This window comes from Ananas comosus, linkage group 14 (assembly GCF_001540865.1).
Source record: "Ananas comosus cultivar F153 linkage group 14, ASM154086v1, whole genome shotgun sequence".
Taxonomy (NCBI): domain Eukaryota; kingdom Viridiplantae; phylum Streptophyta; class Magnoliopsida; order Poales; family Bromeliaceae; genus Ananas; species Ananas comosus.
In genome coordinates, this window is record NC_033634.1 from 1,440,132 (window position 1) to 1,457,570 (window position 17,439).

The 17,439-nt window shown below is 38.2% G+C and overlaps 2 protein-coding genes across 2 annotated transcripts; both read left to right on the top strand.

The window, feature by feature from the left end:
- Positions 1,405-5,817, top strand: LOC109720571 (uncharacterized membrane protein At1g16860-like). Its single transcript, XM_020247795.1, has 5 exons — positions 1,405-1,662; positions 3,261-4,215; positions 4,334-4,489; positions 4,698-4,909; positions 5,330-5,817. The coding sequence occupies exons 2-5, from the start codon at positions 3,346-3,348 to the stop codon at positions 5,520-5,522; spliced, it is 1,431 nt and encodes a 476-aa protein (XP_020103384.1). The 5' UTR covers positions 1,405-1,662; positions 3,261-3,345; the 3' UTR covers positions 5,523-5,817.
- LOC109720583 (DNA ligase 4) lies at positions 7,927-17,414 on the top strand. Its single transcript, XM_020247810.1, has 27 exons — positions 7,927-8,411; positions 9,168-9,259; positions 9,545-9,630; positions 9,736-9,872; positions 10,100-10,174; positions 10,388-10,479; positions 10,563-10,634; positions 11,111-11,190; positions 11,280-11,317; positions 11,414-11,420; positions 11,781-11,936; positions 12,089-12,164; positions 12,543-12,667; positions 12,745-12,779; positions 13,031-13,089; positions 13,368-13,451; positions 13,677-13,769; positions 13,850-13,898; positions 14,077-14,164; positions 14,290-14,493; positions 14,646-14,771; positions 15,163-15,262; positions 15,363-15,468; positions 15,599-15,729; positions 15,817-15,975; positions 16,180-16,335; positions 16,491-17,414. The coding sequence occupies exons 1-27, from the start codon at positions 8,073-8,075 to the stop codon at positions 17,134-17,136; spliced, it is 3,411 nt and encodes a 1,136-aa protein (XP_020103399.1). The 5' UTR covers positions 7,927-8,072; the 3' UTR covers positions 17,137-17,414.

Here is a 17,439-nt window from a genome sequence, read left to right on the forward strand (position 1 = left end):
TATATATATATATATATATATATATATATATATATAGAATTAGGCTGGAATATTATTAATAGTAAAACGCTCTTTTTGATATCAAGTTTTTAATCCTTGGATGAAAAATTGTAGGATCAGGATGATATTAGTCGGTTAGAGTTGAGTGGTCCCCCTAGGGTTGAGTGGTCCCCACTGGGTTATAATATTTAATCCAATGGTTAGAAATAATAAAAAGAGTTGATCCAAAGGCTAAAAAACTGATAGCAATAATAAAATTTTGCTACTAATAGTAGCCCAGTCCAACTATATATAAATATATATATATATATATACACACACACACACACACACACGAAGAAATCATACATTGTAAATGCTCCACCAGATGCGCAAGTCTAAATCATGGCATTACCTTTTCAGCAAAAGCAACAAGACTATGTGGAACTTACCTTCTCATATTCGAACATGAGAGCACGGCTGCTGTGGTTACAATTTATTTTGTCAGTACAAACAACAAGACCACGTATAACTCACGCTCTTGAACATTCTCATATTCGAACATGAGAGTGTTACTGTTGTGGTTATAATTTATTTTGCCAGTACAAACGACAAAACCACGTACGTATAACTCACGCTTTTGAATTTGAATATAACACTATTTACTACATTGCATGCACAAGTCTAAATCATAAAAACTATTTTTGAGTAACAGCAACAAGACTATGCGCTACTTGCCTCTTTTAATTCGAATACGAGAGCATCGCTGTTATTGTTATAATTTTCCCAGTATCTATACTAACGCATAGAATAAATCCAGTTCCAAAAGAAGAATGATAAGACCATATACATTTTATCTTTTAATGCGGATATTATGGTGTGCTATTTGGTGTGACAATTACAGTCTATATCATTAGTTAAATAGGTCTGAACAGAAAAATTATCTTATCAGTAGAAACGACAAGACTACGTACAGCTTATCCTCTCGAACATAAAAACGTCTGCTGTATCTCACATATTTTGTACGTGTTCCAGTTAAAGCATGCCATGAGTAGGATTGGGCTATTATTGATAGTAAACTGCTTGATTTATTACTAATTTATTTTTAAAAACAGAACTTTTAAATTAATGATCAACACTGTTTAACATAATTTAATTATTTAAACTATTTAAAAAATTAAAATTTATGTTTTTCGATATTATTAATTGAATTGGTATGTACGTATTTGCTGGTTCAACGGAATACAACATTTGACACGTACATTGGACATAATATATAATGTATATATACATAGAGAGAGAGAGAGAGGGGTATTTTGGTAATTTTATAACGAGAGTACAGTGGCATGAGAGTGGAGGGGGGCTGGAAGGTGTGCTTCTACCTTTCTTTTTTCCTTTTATTTTCTTTTTTTTTTTCTCCAAATTTATTTTTTCTTATTTCTTTTTTCCTGCTGCTCCTCCCCCTCCTCTGTCTCTCTCTCTTTCTCTCCCCCTTCTATGGAGGTTCACTGAGAAGATACCATAATATATAGTACAAAATCACGCTCTCTCCCTCTCCTCACTCTCTCTCCAGCGACGATGGTGATGGGAAATAGCTGAGCCCCATTCTCTCTCTCTCTCTCTCTCTCTCTCTTAGGGCTTTCGCCACCCCGCGATCTCCTCCACCGCGTTCGGCTTTCGAAGGTATGAAAAATGAGATCTTTTTTGCCCCCATTCGCTACCTTGTGCGTTAGACGCCTCCCTTGAGCTCTCTCAATGGATCGCTGATGGGCCTTTGAGATTATGCGGTTGTTGGTTCTCTGATCTGTGGGATTGTGCTCGTTTTTTATGGAATTGGAAATGTGGGCCTGTCTCCTCTTGTGTTTTTGAGATCTGGGTTGGGGGAATGTTGAGATTTTTCTCTTTTAGTAGGGATTTTTTAAGCTACTTGGATCGGTTTGAAGAGTGTTGATCAGGGCTGGTTTTAGTTTTCTTCCTAGTCGGTTCATAGGGAAAATTGAAGGGTGATTTACAATGGTTTCAATTCGTTGTACAGCTTTTTAGGTTTCTTTCTAAGTCATTTCTCTTGCAAAATTTTGACTTTTGATTGAAATGGGAATTTGAGTTTTTTTTTTGGGGTCTTGTAGTCTTTAGATCTGTAAATTGATTCTGTAGCTCATTTTACCAAGGGTTCTTATTTACTCTTAGGAAAGCTTAAATTTTAGGAAAGAAGAGGTGCTTTACTACTTCATCTCACCATTGCAGATCTAGGCTTTTGAAATGGAGAATATGTCAGTTTTGTCAATTACTTGGTGCCAAATTTTGGTCTCTTTCGATGAATTTTGAGGCGAGTATGTGTGGTCCCAAAAGATACTATGTGGATTCTACCTTTCGTTCTCTGGATTCTAAGAAATGGTTTTATAAGTCGAATTCCCGAATTTTTTTTTCCAGGAACTTTAAATTTCTAGGAGATCTAATTCTAAAAACCTCATTATCTCTCTAATTTTCAGCAACTGATATTTTTGCTATTGGTTATATGTGCCCCAAATATGGGCATGTTTGCAGTATCGGGCCTGCTTCTTCCGTTTGACTTTGTATTGTCGAAAATGTTGAGGGTGCTTTGACAAATTAACAAAATGTTGGTTTGGAGTGTGGCCTTACTTAATATATTACGTTTTTAATCGTGATTTTTATCTGACTATGACCGATTTAGGCACTTGAGTGTCCCATTTTTCTTCCATTAGGTGCATAATTGGAGTGTCTAGAAGTAATCTGTTTCCTGAAATTCTGCATGGTCCTTGGGGCTTATGGGCCATCAACCTAGGTCTAATTCAATATGAATGATATGTCAAATCAATGTCACTATACGTCACTCCAACAGAACTTATATTTCTAAAGGTGGTTGTTAACTATTGATTAGTTCATGCATCTATAAGGTTCTTAATCATTTGGTTGATTGGACACTGGAGTCATATTAGCTACTGTGTAGATGTTGGAACAAGTAATATGGTTATAACTTGTTCTAGGTTCGGAATTCCTATTTGACAATTGCGGTATAGGATTTTCAGTTTTAGGTATTTTGAAGTCCAATAAATCCACTTTTTTTAGTATGTGAGGCGATTTATCATATATATATATATATATATATATATATATATATATATATATATATATATATATATATCTCTTCGATCGTCGTAAACATACATGCATTTAATCATAGTAAGTTCCCAGCCGTCTTTTGATTTCTTCTGCTCTATCACACTAATATATTATCCTTTCATATTTACAATGATTTTCAGGAAACAACAAGGCAAAGTCGATAACGAGCAGAAATTTCGTAACTACCCCTGCCAAAGACCTATTAGACCCAATAAATCAAGCCCGATGGGTTCGAGATTCCCTGCACACCAACTCAGCAATGGCCTTTACGTCTCAGGCCGGCCTGAGCAGCCCAAGGAGAAGGCTCCTACAATGAGCTCCACCGCCATGCCCTACACTGGCGGAGACATCAAGAAATCTGGCGAGCTTGGAAAAATGTTCGATCTTCATGTGGAGAAGTCCCGCAAATCTGGGCCTCTCACTAATGCTTCTTCAAGAAACTCGTCCGGACCTATTCCGCCTGCTGTCTCTCGGTCCAGCTATTCTGGCTCTCTCTCATCCTCAGTTCCTGGCACCGGCGGCTCAAACCGACAGAAATCCAATTCCGGGCCACTTAACAAGCATGGGGAACCCGTTAAGAAGTCATCGGGCCCGCAATCCGGAGGAGTAACCCCAATGGCCCGCCAGAACTCTGGCCCGCTCACGCCGGTGCTCCCTACTACCGGGCTCATCACTTCAGGTCCTATTTCCTCGGGTCCACTGAACTCATCTGGGGCCCCTCGAAAAGTATCTGGGCCATTGGATTCGACTGGGTCAATGAAGCTGCATAGCACTACCTCCTTTGCGCATAATCAGGCCGTCACTAATCTCAGCCAGGTGGAAGACGGTTACTCATTCAAGGGGAGCTTTCCAAAGCCAATGCTCTATGCTATTATTCTGCTGTTTGTAATGGGGTTCATTGCGGGTGGCTTCATCCTGGGTGCGGTTCACAACGCCATTCTTCTTATTGTCATCGTGGTTATCTTTGCTGCTGTTGCTGCACTTTTCATCTATAATATTTGCTCAGGAAAAAGAGCAATTATAGGGTTTATCGGCCATTACCCCGATGCTGAGCTTAGAACTGCAAAGGACGGGCAGTATGTAAAAGTTTCTGGGGTAAGTGATCAATATAACCATCTGTTTACTTTCGAGATATTACTTTATATATCAGGTCTTTCTAATTTCTTCATATGCTATATTATTATTCACTATGTTTGAGGCTATTTTCATGTAGGTTGTTACATGTGGAAATGTTCCCCTTGAATCATCATTTCAAAAGGTACCCAGGTGTGTGTACACGTCCACTAGCCTATATGAGTACAGGGGTTGGGACTCAAAGGCCGCCAATACTCAGCATCGCCGCTTTACTTGGGGGCTAAGGTCAATGGAGGTGAGTTCTCTCTCTCTCTCTTCTACCAGAATTGTACATAACAAGTGATACAAGGAGCAGTTAAATCACTAAAGTGGTTAAATGGCCAAACTAAACATTCCTATATCTGGCTACTGAACCTTGTCTTGGAGCAAGAAATATTCTAATGCTATTGTCACTATGACCGTGATCTTGACTTTTGTATCATCAAACTTTCGAACTTTGGCAGCGCCATGTGGTTGACTTTTACATCTCCGACTTCCAATCTGGCTTGCGAGCCTTGGTCAAGACAGGCTATGGTGCTAGGGTGACACCATATGTTGATGAATCTATTGTTGTCGACGTCAACCCCGACAACAAGGACATGTCTCCTGAATTTCTTCGGTGGCTGCGGGAGAGAAACCTTTCTAGCGATGATCGGATAATGCGCCTGAAAGAAGGGTAACATGAGTTCTGATTCTAGAATCCCATGAACTTCTGTTTAGGGTGCGAAGTTTTCTGTTTGCATATATACCCTAGCAAATCTGAATTTTTGCATGCTCGCCCAAAAGTATGGTCTCTTCTAAGAATACCTCATGTTAAGTTAGATCTCTACAACAAAAGATCTTTTAAAGGGACATTTTCAGAAGTGTAGGAGTAAGAGCATATATGAAAATTCAGTGCAGGCGTAAATATGTAAATAAATAAGTTCGGAGGCGCATCTACTCTTTGTACGGTAGACAGGGTAGCATCCCCTGAACTATAACAGCTACACAGCAAAACCCCCCTTTCTTGTTAGATATTCCCCTTCGCTTGAAGCTGCAGTTCTAAAGGAATAACTGTTCGATGAAGAGCTACTAACAATACTTTTTCGCTTAACAGGTACATCAAAGAGGGAAGCACTGTGAGTGTGATGGGTGTCGTCCAGAGGAACGAAAATGTTTTAATGATAGTCCCTCCATCCGAGCCTTTCTCCACTGGTTGCCAGTGGGCCAAATGCATACTTCCCGCGAGCCTCGAGGGGATCGTCTTGAGATGCGAAGACACCTCGAAGATCGATGTCATACCCGTGTAGCAGATATCGCAGTCAACATTGGAGTCAGATATATGTGTGAAAATGATGGTGGTGGTTTTATGATCTAGTATAAGATCCAGTCGGTTTGGTGATTGTATAGTCTTTTTATGTAATTTCCCCCCTTTTTTCGTTTATTTAAGCTTGGGTACTTTTGTAACATGGGTGGCGGGCTTTATCGGTTATAGCTGAGGAAATTATGTGGTGGTTGAAAGGAACATCAGTGGAATTAACTGTTTCTGTTTAGAAAATATTTTGAGTGAAGTTTGGTTTGTTGGGATGTTTTTCGTGATGATTACATCTTTGTTGATGCTGTTTGATTGCTTTCTTATTTCATCAAGATAATTTGGCTTCAACCCTTTGTGTTACGGTGGTCCATTACACTGTCGCGTCGAACAACCGCAAATTAGCACAAAACATTGCACGAGATTTTTTATTTTTAGAAGGTTTGCATTTAGTTAGATGCTTTCAGGTGTTTGATCTCAAATCCTGATAAGAGCAAGCTACTTTTTGAAGGGCTTTTGCCGAAAATCATCGACGAAATCTTTTTAACTGAAATAAGTTTCTCTTCTGGTGCAAAAGAATGTTCTTAGTTCATGGGCCCTGGAGATCTGTTGTGTTCGATGTGTCAATAATGTTCTAGGTATGTTGGCATGGATTTTACAAAAAGAACCACTTTGCTGCAGCTCTTTTTTTTAAAGTTTTTTTTTTAATATCATTTTTGAATTGCTCCGACAACGGTTCATGAACAGTGCCAAATGGGAAATTAATATGACAATGGCTTGTTAACCCCCATGGTCCCCCATTCTATGCATGAGGATGCACATGCAACTAGATAGGTCAAAAAAAATAAAAAACAAACAAACAAAAAAAAAGAATTCAAATCATCTCCCATGCTCTATAATGCAAGAATGAATTCGAGTTCACCAGTTGAATCTGGATGGGACCATCAAACAAAGCTAACTTAATATATATCCGAGATAAATTGAACTGGTCCCTTGTTGTGTATAAACTGCCTCATTTAATGCATGTAAATGCATGTAATCCCTAACTTCGACCTCAATAAGCCCTAATGAGAAGTTTAGAAGCTTTTTCGTGCGTCAAGAAGCTATTGTTTGTCCTTGATTACTCAAGAAAACAAGTGAGAAAATTATAATAAGAGAGTTATTATTATTATCATTATTGTTAGTTTTCAAACAACTACGCTCGAACAGAATCAAAGAACGCTGACACAATCACATGTACGTGTTCGCGAGGAAGTTAATCAAACGGCTCGCGTTAGTTGTTTGTCTCTATGGATCATTACCACAACTGCAAAATCGGATCATCACTCATCGGTCCCCGCTGCTATCGCAGAACTCGTTCTCCGCAGTTGTTCGAAATTTGTAATAAGTGACTTAAGAGGGGAAGCCAGAATGGTCCTCACAAGCATGCAGCAGATGCAGGCTGATATTGATGAATAACAGACACATTGAATGCAAATCCAAGGGAAAGGAATGTCTTTCTCTGCCACGCCAACTGGATAGAACTTGTCGGGCTCTTTACTTAAGAAGCTGATCTTTTTTTTTTTTTTTTTTTTTTTTCCTTTTCTTTTCACCATTCTATTTGGACAACTAGACGAGTTATTTAGCAAGGATTCTCTCTACGGTAAGGATCGCTCAAATAATTCATATGAATTTCTCTATTTTTTTTTTGTCTTTATCTATGTATATAAAACTGTGTTACTAAAAGGTCGATAGGCTCAACGCATCTGTCTCATGTGATAGCTCTTGTGATCGGCTCTGATACCATGTTGTCCAAAAAAGACTTATCCAATGGAAAATGACCATAATTAAAAGAAAAGAAATTTCAAATTGCGTTACAGGTCCCCTGAACTGTAGGATGGAAATGGGCCCGGCCCAGAGCAAGGATTGTTGGGCCAGAGCATGATTGGGCTGGGCTTTGGGCATGTGAGAGGTCTTAACCTGTTAGCCTGTGTTTGATACCAGGGAATGCAAATCCTTCGCCATCATGGGTTGATCCTGCCGCTTGTTAGCAGCGAAATGAATCTCCACCGTTCTTTGTGTTGAATTAGTATTTTATTTTTTTATAAAATGTTGTTGGGTGAATTTATTACAAAGCACGTATAGAACTACTATATTATCAAAAATATAAAAGTGTTTTCGATTTTTCGATCTTTCGATTAAGAATTGAATGGAATGATTATGGTCCCTCTAGAATTGAGTGGTTACAACAGAATAATAATATTAATTTAAAAATTAAAAATAACCAAACAGAGTCAAAAAGTCGAAAGCAGTAGATCTTATATACTTTCGATAGTATAGTAACTCTACTGTGAAACTATTCTAAACACAATCTCAAAAGAACCGCTGATTTAATTGCCAAAACACGGGTGACAATCACAGCCCCGCGAGCCCAAAAGCTATCGGGTTATCGGGTCCACGATCTCCATCGCTTTCCTCTCCACGCTACGCGACCGCGCTTCGCCACCGCCATTTTCAAACCCCTTGGAGAGAGTTGTGGAGGGGTTGAGGGATCGAGCGATCGGGGACGATGACGGATGCGACGGTGCGGTTCGGTCTGCTGGTGAGCATGTTCCAGGCGATGCTCCGGGACCGGTCGGCGGCGAAGAAGCGGCGGCGGCTGAGGACGTTCCTGGACCGGGTCTACACGGGGCGGGACTACTTCAGCGCGATGCGCCTCGTGCTCCCCGCCCTGGACCGGGAGCGCGGCTCCTACGGCCTCAAGGAGTCGGCGCTCGCCGCCGCCCTCGTCGACGCGCTCGGCCTCGCCAGGGACTCCCCCGACGCCCTCCGCCTCGTCAACTGGCGCCGCGGAGGCGCCTCCCGCGCCGGGGCCAACGCCGGCAACTTCGCCCTCGTCGCCGCCGAGGTCGACGACTCCTTACTCTTCTTTTCCGCTCTTTCATTAATCCAATTCGGTCAATGCACCAGCTAGTTTTTGCGCAGTTTCATTTATAACGGCCCCCGAATCCTGATACTGCGATTTGGTCTCTGTACTTTGATTTTCATTTTCAAGCTAAATACTTTAGTTACTGAACTTTTTCTCGTCACCATCGGAAAAAAAAAAAGATTTTTTTTATTGTGAAATGAACGTTTTACCTGTTTTGAGTAAGTAAGCTTAAGAAATTTGAGTTCATTTTATACACGGAGTAGGCTAAAATGGTTGCCGGATAAGAAAAATTAGATTTTTTTTTTTTTGACAATTAGGGACTGAAGTACAGCGTACACAAATTTAGAGACTAAATTTGTATGGTTATCCAATGTACTCATTTAATCTGAGTTTATTTATGTCGGGATCTAACATAAACACTACTCATTTAATCTGAGTTTACTTATGTCGGGATCTATCATAAACACTCCAGCCCAGACATGAGCGAGAGTGTTTTTCAGTACCTTAAAGCTTTAGGGGTTGTTTCACATTACTCTCCTTGGTGAATGGATTAGGCGCCAAATAACCTTTCAGTCCTTTCTTTTTGAGTAAATTTTTATGCATGATCTAAGTGACATAGGCATTTGATTTGCTTTTAAATTCAAATGTAGAATCTTGTTGATAGGTAATACCATTCTTTTGTTAGTTAGTTTTAGCTATTCGTTGGTGTAAATGTATGCTTTTACATGTCACCAGGTTCTACAACGTAGACAGGGGATGACTTCAGGGGGTCTAACAATCAAAGAGTTGAATGATGCACTTGACCAGCTGGCTGCAACAGAAAACAGGTTGAACATATTATGGATGGTTGATTATCGCTTGCCTAAAGTTGCAGTAATTACACAATACACGGATTTTTCTACACATCTTATGCTAGAATATGAACAAGGTTTTGCTGAGAATTTTGTCATTCTTTTCTTTCTTTCTGAGGATTATTTAAACGTTTGAAACCATGGTGTTAAAATTTCTCTTTATGCCATTGATTTGAGCTTCTGAAATTTGTTTAAGCACTTGAGATACCAGAAGTGATTTTCTCCTCCTTTTTTTTCCCTCCCTTTTCTCGATCTTAACAGGGCTGAGAAGGCCTCTATTCTTTCTGGTCTTATTAAGAAGACAAATGCCCTGGAAATGAAGTGGATTCTTATGATCATTCTCAAAGGTCCTTTTATAACATTCCAATCATATTTTATTTTTGTAATTTCTATTTTAATTGTTTGGTTTTGCTTTTCAGCTCTAGTAAAAGTGGTTTTTCCTTTTCTCATAGATCTAAAGTTGGGAATCAGTGAGAAGAGCATATTTCATGAATTCCATCCTGATGCCGAAGAATTGTTTAATGTCACCTGCGACCTAAAATTGGTTTGTGAGAAGCTGAGAGATCGGAGTCAAAGGCATAAGCGGCAGGTAGTTTCTGGCTATTAATGATGCTTACCTGAAGAATTTAGATTTGGGCATTCCCCGACTTGGTAAATAGTGATTATCTTAGAGAACATCGAACTATCTATTTGATGGGATCAAGTGTGTCACTCGGTTTAGATTCCGTCATCTGACAATTAATTCTTGGTCCTCTTCATGTCTTTTACTCCATACATCTTAAAACCAGGTTTTCACTAATTCTGTTATGCGGCCAGGATATAGAAGTGGGGAAACCTGTTAGGCCTCAGCTAGCCATGAGGGTCAGTGATGCTTCTGCTGCATGGAAGAAGGCAAATTTCTTCTCTAACCTCTCATGGTCTTCTACTTTTCGAAAATATTTACATTTAGGGTGTCATTTTGTTCTTTCTAAATTTAAATCATTCTTTAATTGTGCATCTTGTTATCCTTTCCGAATCACTGGCCTCTTTGACTGGTACATATTGATTTAACCTTAGTGTCGCTGTTACTGATTTCTTGATACTGGCCTTGTTTGCACCATTTAGCTTCATGGCAAGAATGTGATTGTCGAGTGCAAATTTGATGGCGATCGAATTCAAATTCACAAGAATGGAGAGGAGATTCACTTTTTCTCACGGTAATAATGTTTATTACTTTTGATTCTAAATCTTGATTATTTGCTTTCCTTATATGAATTACTTATCTGTTCCCATGTATCAGGAACTTTCTAGATCATCCTGAATATGCTCCTGGCATGTCGAAGATAATCATGCAAAACATCCTGGTTGACAGGTATTACTATTTGAATCATATCCTGAAAATGCACTTTACTGGGTTAACATTCAGTTATTTCTAGACTAATTTGTGCTATTGCAAAGAAGATTTTGGTAAGCATATACTATTTTTTTAGTTAATATCTGCATAAGTGAATCGGCAAAAGCAAAAAATTGTAAAACATGATCATAAATATTTTATGGTCCTGAAATGTGTACTCGTAAAAGACACTATAAAATTTACCTTGCACTATCACATAAAATTAGTTATCAATGAATTGGCGCATCAGCATTTGAAACCTACGTTCTTCTTCTTCTTTTTTTAAGCCTGCTTCAGGTCAACTTCCACATAGGAGATTTAAGAATACTGAAGCCAGAGTTCATACTCCAATTATTTGTGAATACGTCTATATGCTTATCTCTTTAAATTTAATTTGCTGGTATGAAGTCCAAGTTCATTCAAATTTGTGTGTCACACAAATTGATGCTGTATAGGTGTATATTGGATGGTGAAATGCTTGTCTGGGACACATCCACCAATCGTTTTGCAGAATTCGGTTCAAACCAGGAAATAGGTTATTTGATATTTAACTGAAGTGCTCATTATTATTATTTTCTTAATTCGCTCTTCTTGTGATGGCAACAATTTAATTTTCCTTGGCAGCAAAGGCAGCAAGGGAAGGAATGGAGAGCGACCGCCAGGTTTTAGCTGCAAATTATGCGCTTTGTAATTTTGTAATGGTATCAATTTGATCAACAGTTTCATCTAACTTTTAAGTTTCTTGTTCATTCTTGCAGTTATGCTGTATCCTTTTCTGATTTGCTCGAGCTCTTCTGCCTTAATCTAGACAATTGGTAAGGAATAATTATTTAGTGCAGCAAGTTTTAAAGAATTTTTCTGATTAGGATGTTCTGTTTTGGATACATGGTATAAAATTATGGTGCCTTTCTTGGGTACTTTTATATTTTGGTTTTTTATCCAACTTGTCTTTTCGCTGCACATGTCATAATTTATTTTTTGATGTTTGTTTCTTATTCCATTGATTTGGTGATTTCTTTACATGGCAAAAACTTTGAAGATCTCATCAATTTCCTTTTTTGTCTAACCTGATGTAAGTGTGTTTCTTTATCTAAATTTTGTCTAGCTTGACATAGATAAACAAAGATATTGCTTTTGATATTCTTTATGCTGGAGACACTAGTGTTATTCATCAGAGTTTGGCAGAACGACAAGAACTCCTTCAGAAAGTTGTCAAGCCTTTGAAGGGTCAGCTTGACATTTTGATCCCTAATGGGGGTCTTAACGACCATCGTCCGCAAGGTGAGTGATAGAAAGGGATGTTGATGATCAGAGGATTTAATGCCATGCCCATGTTTGACTCAAAAGATTTACAGTTAATTGTGATCTCACCAATTGAATTTGTGTTGTGTCAGAGTTCTGCTGTGTGATTTACGTTGATATTTTGATCCCAGGTGAACCATGCTGGTCCATTATTGCACATAATGTGGAAGACGTGGAGAAGTTCTTCAAAGAAACCATCGAGAATAGGTTTTAAAGCTGATTATGCTTGTCTTTGTCTTGAATGATTTCACTTAATCTTAGCAACTAATGAATTGTCAGTATTATATATTCCTTCAACTTGTTCATGCCTACTTTGGGGGTCATGTTAGGTCTGGGGGATTCATTGGGACGCACGACACCTGATATTGATTAGCCTTATATATCACTTGAAAAGAGTGTTGGGTTGAACAGAGTATTGAGGGTCTTAGCAAATAACTGTTGCTTTATGCTTTCCTATTGACTTCATAAGGCTCTTATGGTCTTTCTGTGTGTGTATCATTTTCAGGCTAATTGCTCGAGTTAAATGCTAGTTGCAATCTTAGTCCAACTTAGATTCATCCTTTTTTAAAAAAAATTTCTCCTTAGGGATGAAGGAATTGTATTGAAGGATCTTGATTCCAAATGGGAGCCCAGCGACCGCAGTGGAAAATGGCTGAAGTTGAAACCTGATTATATTCATGCTGGTTCTGATCTTGATGTTCTTATTATAGGTTAGTTTCTTTCTTTCCCTGTATTACTTTCCCTCTTTTTGTATTTAAGTCAACTTTTAGTGGCTCACCTTTGTCAGGAGGATACTTTGGATCTGGCCGTCGTGGGGGAGAGGTGAGACCATATGTTTTATCGAGCTATTTCTTCCTTTTAAGGGCTTGTTTGGCTTGGTGAAGCTTCTGCAGAAGTGCTGTTTGAAGACTTCCAAAAACTAGAAATAACTTTGTTTTTAGTTGAGAACTTTGTGTTTAGCTGATCAAGTAGGCTTGTATCATCTTATGTCGTAATTTTTTTCCTATTTTTTGTCCCAGCTTTTCCTCTAGAACTGCTCGTGAATATCGGTTCTTTTTTTCAACTGATCACAGGTAGCTCAGTTCTTAGTTGGTCTTGCAGAGCGCTCAGATTCTAGTAGTTTTCCAAAAAGGCACGTTTACCATACCCTTTCTTTCTATTAGTCTAGTCGGATTTGAGTATGTTTTCATGTTTTAATTAGCTTTTTCCCAGTTTATATCATTGTTCTTCTCGTATTTCTGGATTGTTGTTAACTCTGTAGTGAGAGCTGATCCCAGCAAATTTTATTGGCTTATATGAGGCTAGAGTCCGTGAATATTCACAGATTCTTATTGTGCTGTAGTCGTGTACTGTGATATTGTTGTTGTTTAATGTAGTTCTTTTCTATCTCTTTTTTCTTTTTGTCCATAGATTTGTTTCATTTTGTCGAGTTGGTACTGGCCTTTCCGACGAGGAACTCGATGCTCTTATTTCCAAATTGAAACCCTATTTCAGGTAGTCACTTTTCTTGGGCTTTAACTTCAATATTCCTTCCTTTGGATCTTTTAAAAGGTTTGCTTTTTTGTTCCTTGAACCATGTTTATATGCTGATCTATTGTATCAGGCATGGTTTAGTGAAAACTCATAGTACTCTTTGCTGATGTCCTTTTGTGTAGTCTGTGGTAGTTTAATATGCAGGTCTTTGTTAGTGCTATTGCAATCTTAATCTTCTTTATGCAGGAAGAACGACAACCCAAGACAAGCACCTCGCTTTTATGAAGTGACAAATAATGCAAAGGAGAGGCCAGATGTTTGGATTGAAAGCCCTGATAAGTTAGCATTCTTTCTAACCCTATCTCCTCGATTCTTCTCAAGAGCACCTAATATTTAATAAATATCTTTTCTAACTTCAGGTCTGTTATAGTATCTATTACCAGCGACATCCGAACTATCAAGTCTGAGGTAATGTTTCTGTTTTTAATGAGTGTAATATCTGCTAAAAATATTCTTTGACAGCATCTGTATAGTTATAGTTCGTGACAAACTTTTTCCTCTACAATATCCAAGCTTCTTATGCATTTCTCCCTGAACTATAAACGTTGTACGAGTTGTTCTTGACGGTGGATTTTATTTGTCGAAGGTATTTGCTGCTCCATACAGTTTGAGATTTCCCCGTATTCATCGTGTACGTTATGATAAGCCATGGCATGAGTGCCTCGATGTGCAGGGTAAATTTTTTTTGTATTTACTAATTCTGAAAACTTTTGAAGAAAAGCTTTAGTTTTCGGCAAACATGTATATATCTTTTATTGGTCTACCTGGTCAGTGACGCTTTTTTCCCTTGTGAGTTCAGCATTTGTGGACTTGGTACATTCAAGTAACGGTAACACCCACCAGGGACCAAATGATAGAACTTTGCAAAACCATGAGCCCAAGCGAGTAAGATCGACGCAGAAGAGAGGCAAGAAGCAAGTGTCAGTTGTCCCTTCGCATTTTGTGCAGACTGACATTTCTAATGTTAAGGGGGAGACCAGAATATTTGCAAATATGATGTTTTGTATCCTCATTCTTCTTTGCCACTTTCTTCCCTTTTCTATCCCTTTGTCATTTGAGTTGAATAATTGACTAAAAATTGTCAGTGAGAAAATTTTTGCATTGCCAGTTCCTAGATTTCTAAGTGAGAAAGGGCCTCTTCCTTGACTGGTTCAGATTTTGTTAACATTCCTCCATCATATTCTTTGGACTTTTTTCACAAATTGGTGGTTGAGAATGGAGGAAGTTTCTCAATGAATCTCAATGACTCAGTTACGCACAGCATAGCGGCCGAGAAAAAGGGTACCTTTTGGTTCATAATGATTAGGTGCTGTATATATCTGTGTGTGTGTGTGTGTAAAATCATCTAGTATGCATATACACGCTTACAAAAGTCTGAATTTCCATTTATACCCCTTCAATATGCAGTTTATTTCATAAATACCCTCAAGTTGAGGAGTCACTTGAAGTTGTTTCTGTATTAGAGAAGCCTTTTGAAGAATGATATTTTGTAACTATAGTTCTATACTGATTTATATCAAGTCTTTGAATAGTATGACATGAAAATTCAGATTTTGTAGGGCTAAATATTTAAATGGATAATATTGCGGGGAGACTTGCTTGCGCGCGCACACACATTTCTATTAAAAATATAAGGAATGTTTAGCTGACAGTAGCTTTAACATGTTGACAGGAATCAAGTATCAAGCTGCCATCCGTCATGGAGATATCATACACTATTCATGGATATTGGATTGTTGCAATCAAAAGCGTCTTTTGCTCTTGCAACCCAAGTTAGCTTCAGTCTCTAATCTACTTGCATTACTAGAATTTGGTTGTTGTAGTGAGTATAAAAGCTCAGATTTTTTTTTTTTTTTTGGTTCCATTCGTAAGGTACTTCCTCTCTCTTGCTGATGCTTCAAAGCGCAAGTTCCATGAAGAAATTGATGCATACTCCGACTACTATTACTGGGACATTGATATTATGGACCTTAAACAGGTGTGCTCGCCTACCTTGTCATTGGTTGATTTCACTTGTTAGTGCACTGGAATAAGGATAATTTGTTAACAACTTGAAAGCTAGAGGACTATTGCTTAAATGTAATTTCTTTTAACTATTTGTTATCCAGATGTTCAGTAACATGGATGTAGTGAAAAATATCGAGAACATACAACACTATAAGAAGAAGTATTGTCCGGAGGAAAAATTCTGCTTCTTTCAGGGATGTTGTATCTATTTTTACAAGGCGGTGCCCCTAATGTTAGTCTCGCTTCACCCTCATTTCATTTTCTTTTTTTAGTGGGTAATTTTGAATATATGAAGAGTGGTCCTTTCTCTTATTTGAAGAAATCCTGATTACAATACAATATCGGATCTCGCACTGAAGAGGATGAAACTCGATGTAATCATGCATAGCGGTGAAGTCTGCAGCAGCCTTGGTTCTGCCACCCATTTGGCTGTTTTTTCAACTCTGGAAGCCCTTAATTTTGATGAATTATATAAGAGGTAACAATTTTTTTTTTCCCCTTCTTTCCAACTATGCAGTATTCCCCTTAAAAATTATGTGAATTTTTAAGAAGGTGAAAACATCTTTGTCTATATTGATTGATAAGCATATAGATACGTACTTTTATCTTGTTCTTCTCTCAATTGTTGCTCTTATAAAAGGAATTTAACTTCCTACATATACTATGTTGCTTGCTTTTGCAGTTTTCCGCCTGCTCAAAGGCGCCATCTACATAAGAAAAGGTTACATATTGTGAATAGTAAGTGGTTGGAAGATTCCATTGAGAACAGAAAGAAGTTACCAGAAGATGCTTACAATCTGAAACCAGATTCATTAGAAGAACTAGAGGTCGATAAAAGGTAAAACTTAAACATGAGACTTGCTGATCTCCGCTTTTCTTTTACTCTAGTTGCTTTTTAAATGCCTCTGCTTATTATGATGCCTATTTTCATATCTAGATTGTTACTGCTTTTCTTAATTTTCTTCTAACTTTTTATCCTTTTCTTCCCTTCAGCAATAACGAACTTGAGCCTCCTACCAGTACAAGTGACCGGAAAGATCAGAGAGTCCCTAGATTAATTAATATAGGTGAAATGAGAAAAAGAGGCCGAACGGCGCATACTAAATCGAGAAATGTCAGATCTGCCCCTAGGCCAGCTCGAAGAACACGAGCAAGGATCGGAAATCGACCAGCGAAAATAGACCAAGACGAGTCTGAGAAGAGTGACTCGAACAATTTTGGTCGAAGAGAAGCTTTTGAATCAGGAGATGAGAGTAATAAAAATGAAGAACCACTTGTAGGTGCTCAATTTGTAAAATTCGAAGATGAGTCTAAAGATGCCGACTTAGCCATCTCTAATGAAAACCCTAACCATACTGATCCTAGTGACTCGAAAGATAAAAGTGAAGAAATATTTGACAGAAGTGATGCTGCAGAAATAGCTAGAAAAGGAAAAGGTGAAAAGTTGGAGCAAATGGTCGATCCGCTCCAGGCAATGCTGCTTGACATGATACCGAGCCTTAGCCAGAGAAAAGCGGAGGAGCAAGCTGCGACTTCTGTTGTCGAGAAACCTACGACCGATTCCAATTCTAGTAACAATGTGGTGAAGAAAAAAGTTAGTTATAAAGATGTGGCAGGTCAACTTCTGAAAGATTGGTGATACAATTCAAGAACTTTCTTTCAGGTTGCGCAAAAAATACTGTACATGTGAAGCAAAGCTTGTAAACAAATCTACTTGTAACATAGTTTACACTAAGAACGGCTTTTGTTTTGTTGTGGCCTTTTGATCATTGCTTGTATAGAAATGCTTATGTTTTGGAATGTGTTAAGCTTAATTTTGTTGCATTTTATTCATAAAAATTCTTGTAACTGAGGTGGGTATTTGCACCAAAACAAACAAAGACTGGTTTTGTTTTCAAATAGCGATATCGTGCAAAATGTAACATGTGTTTCTGTTATTTGC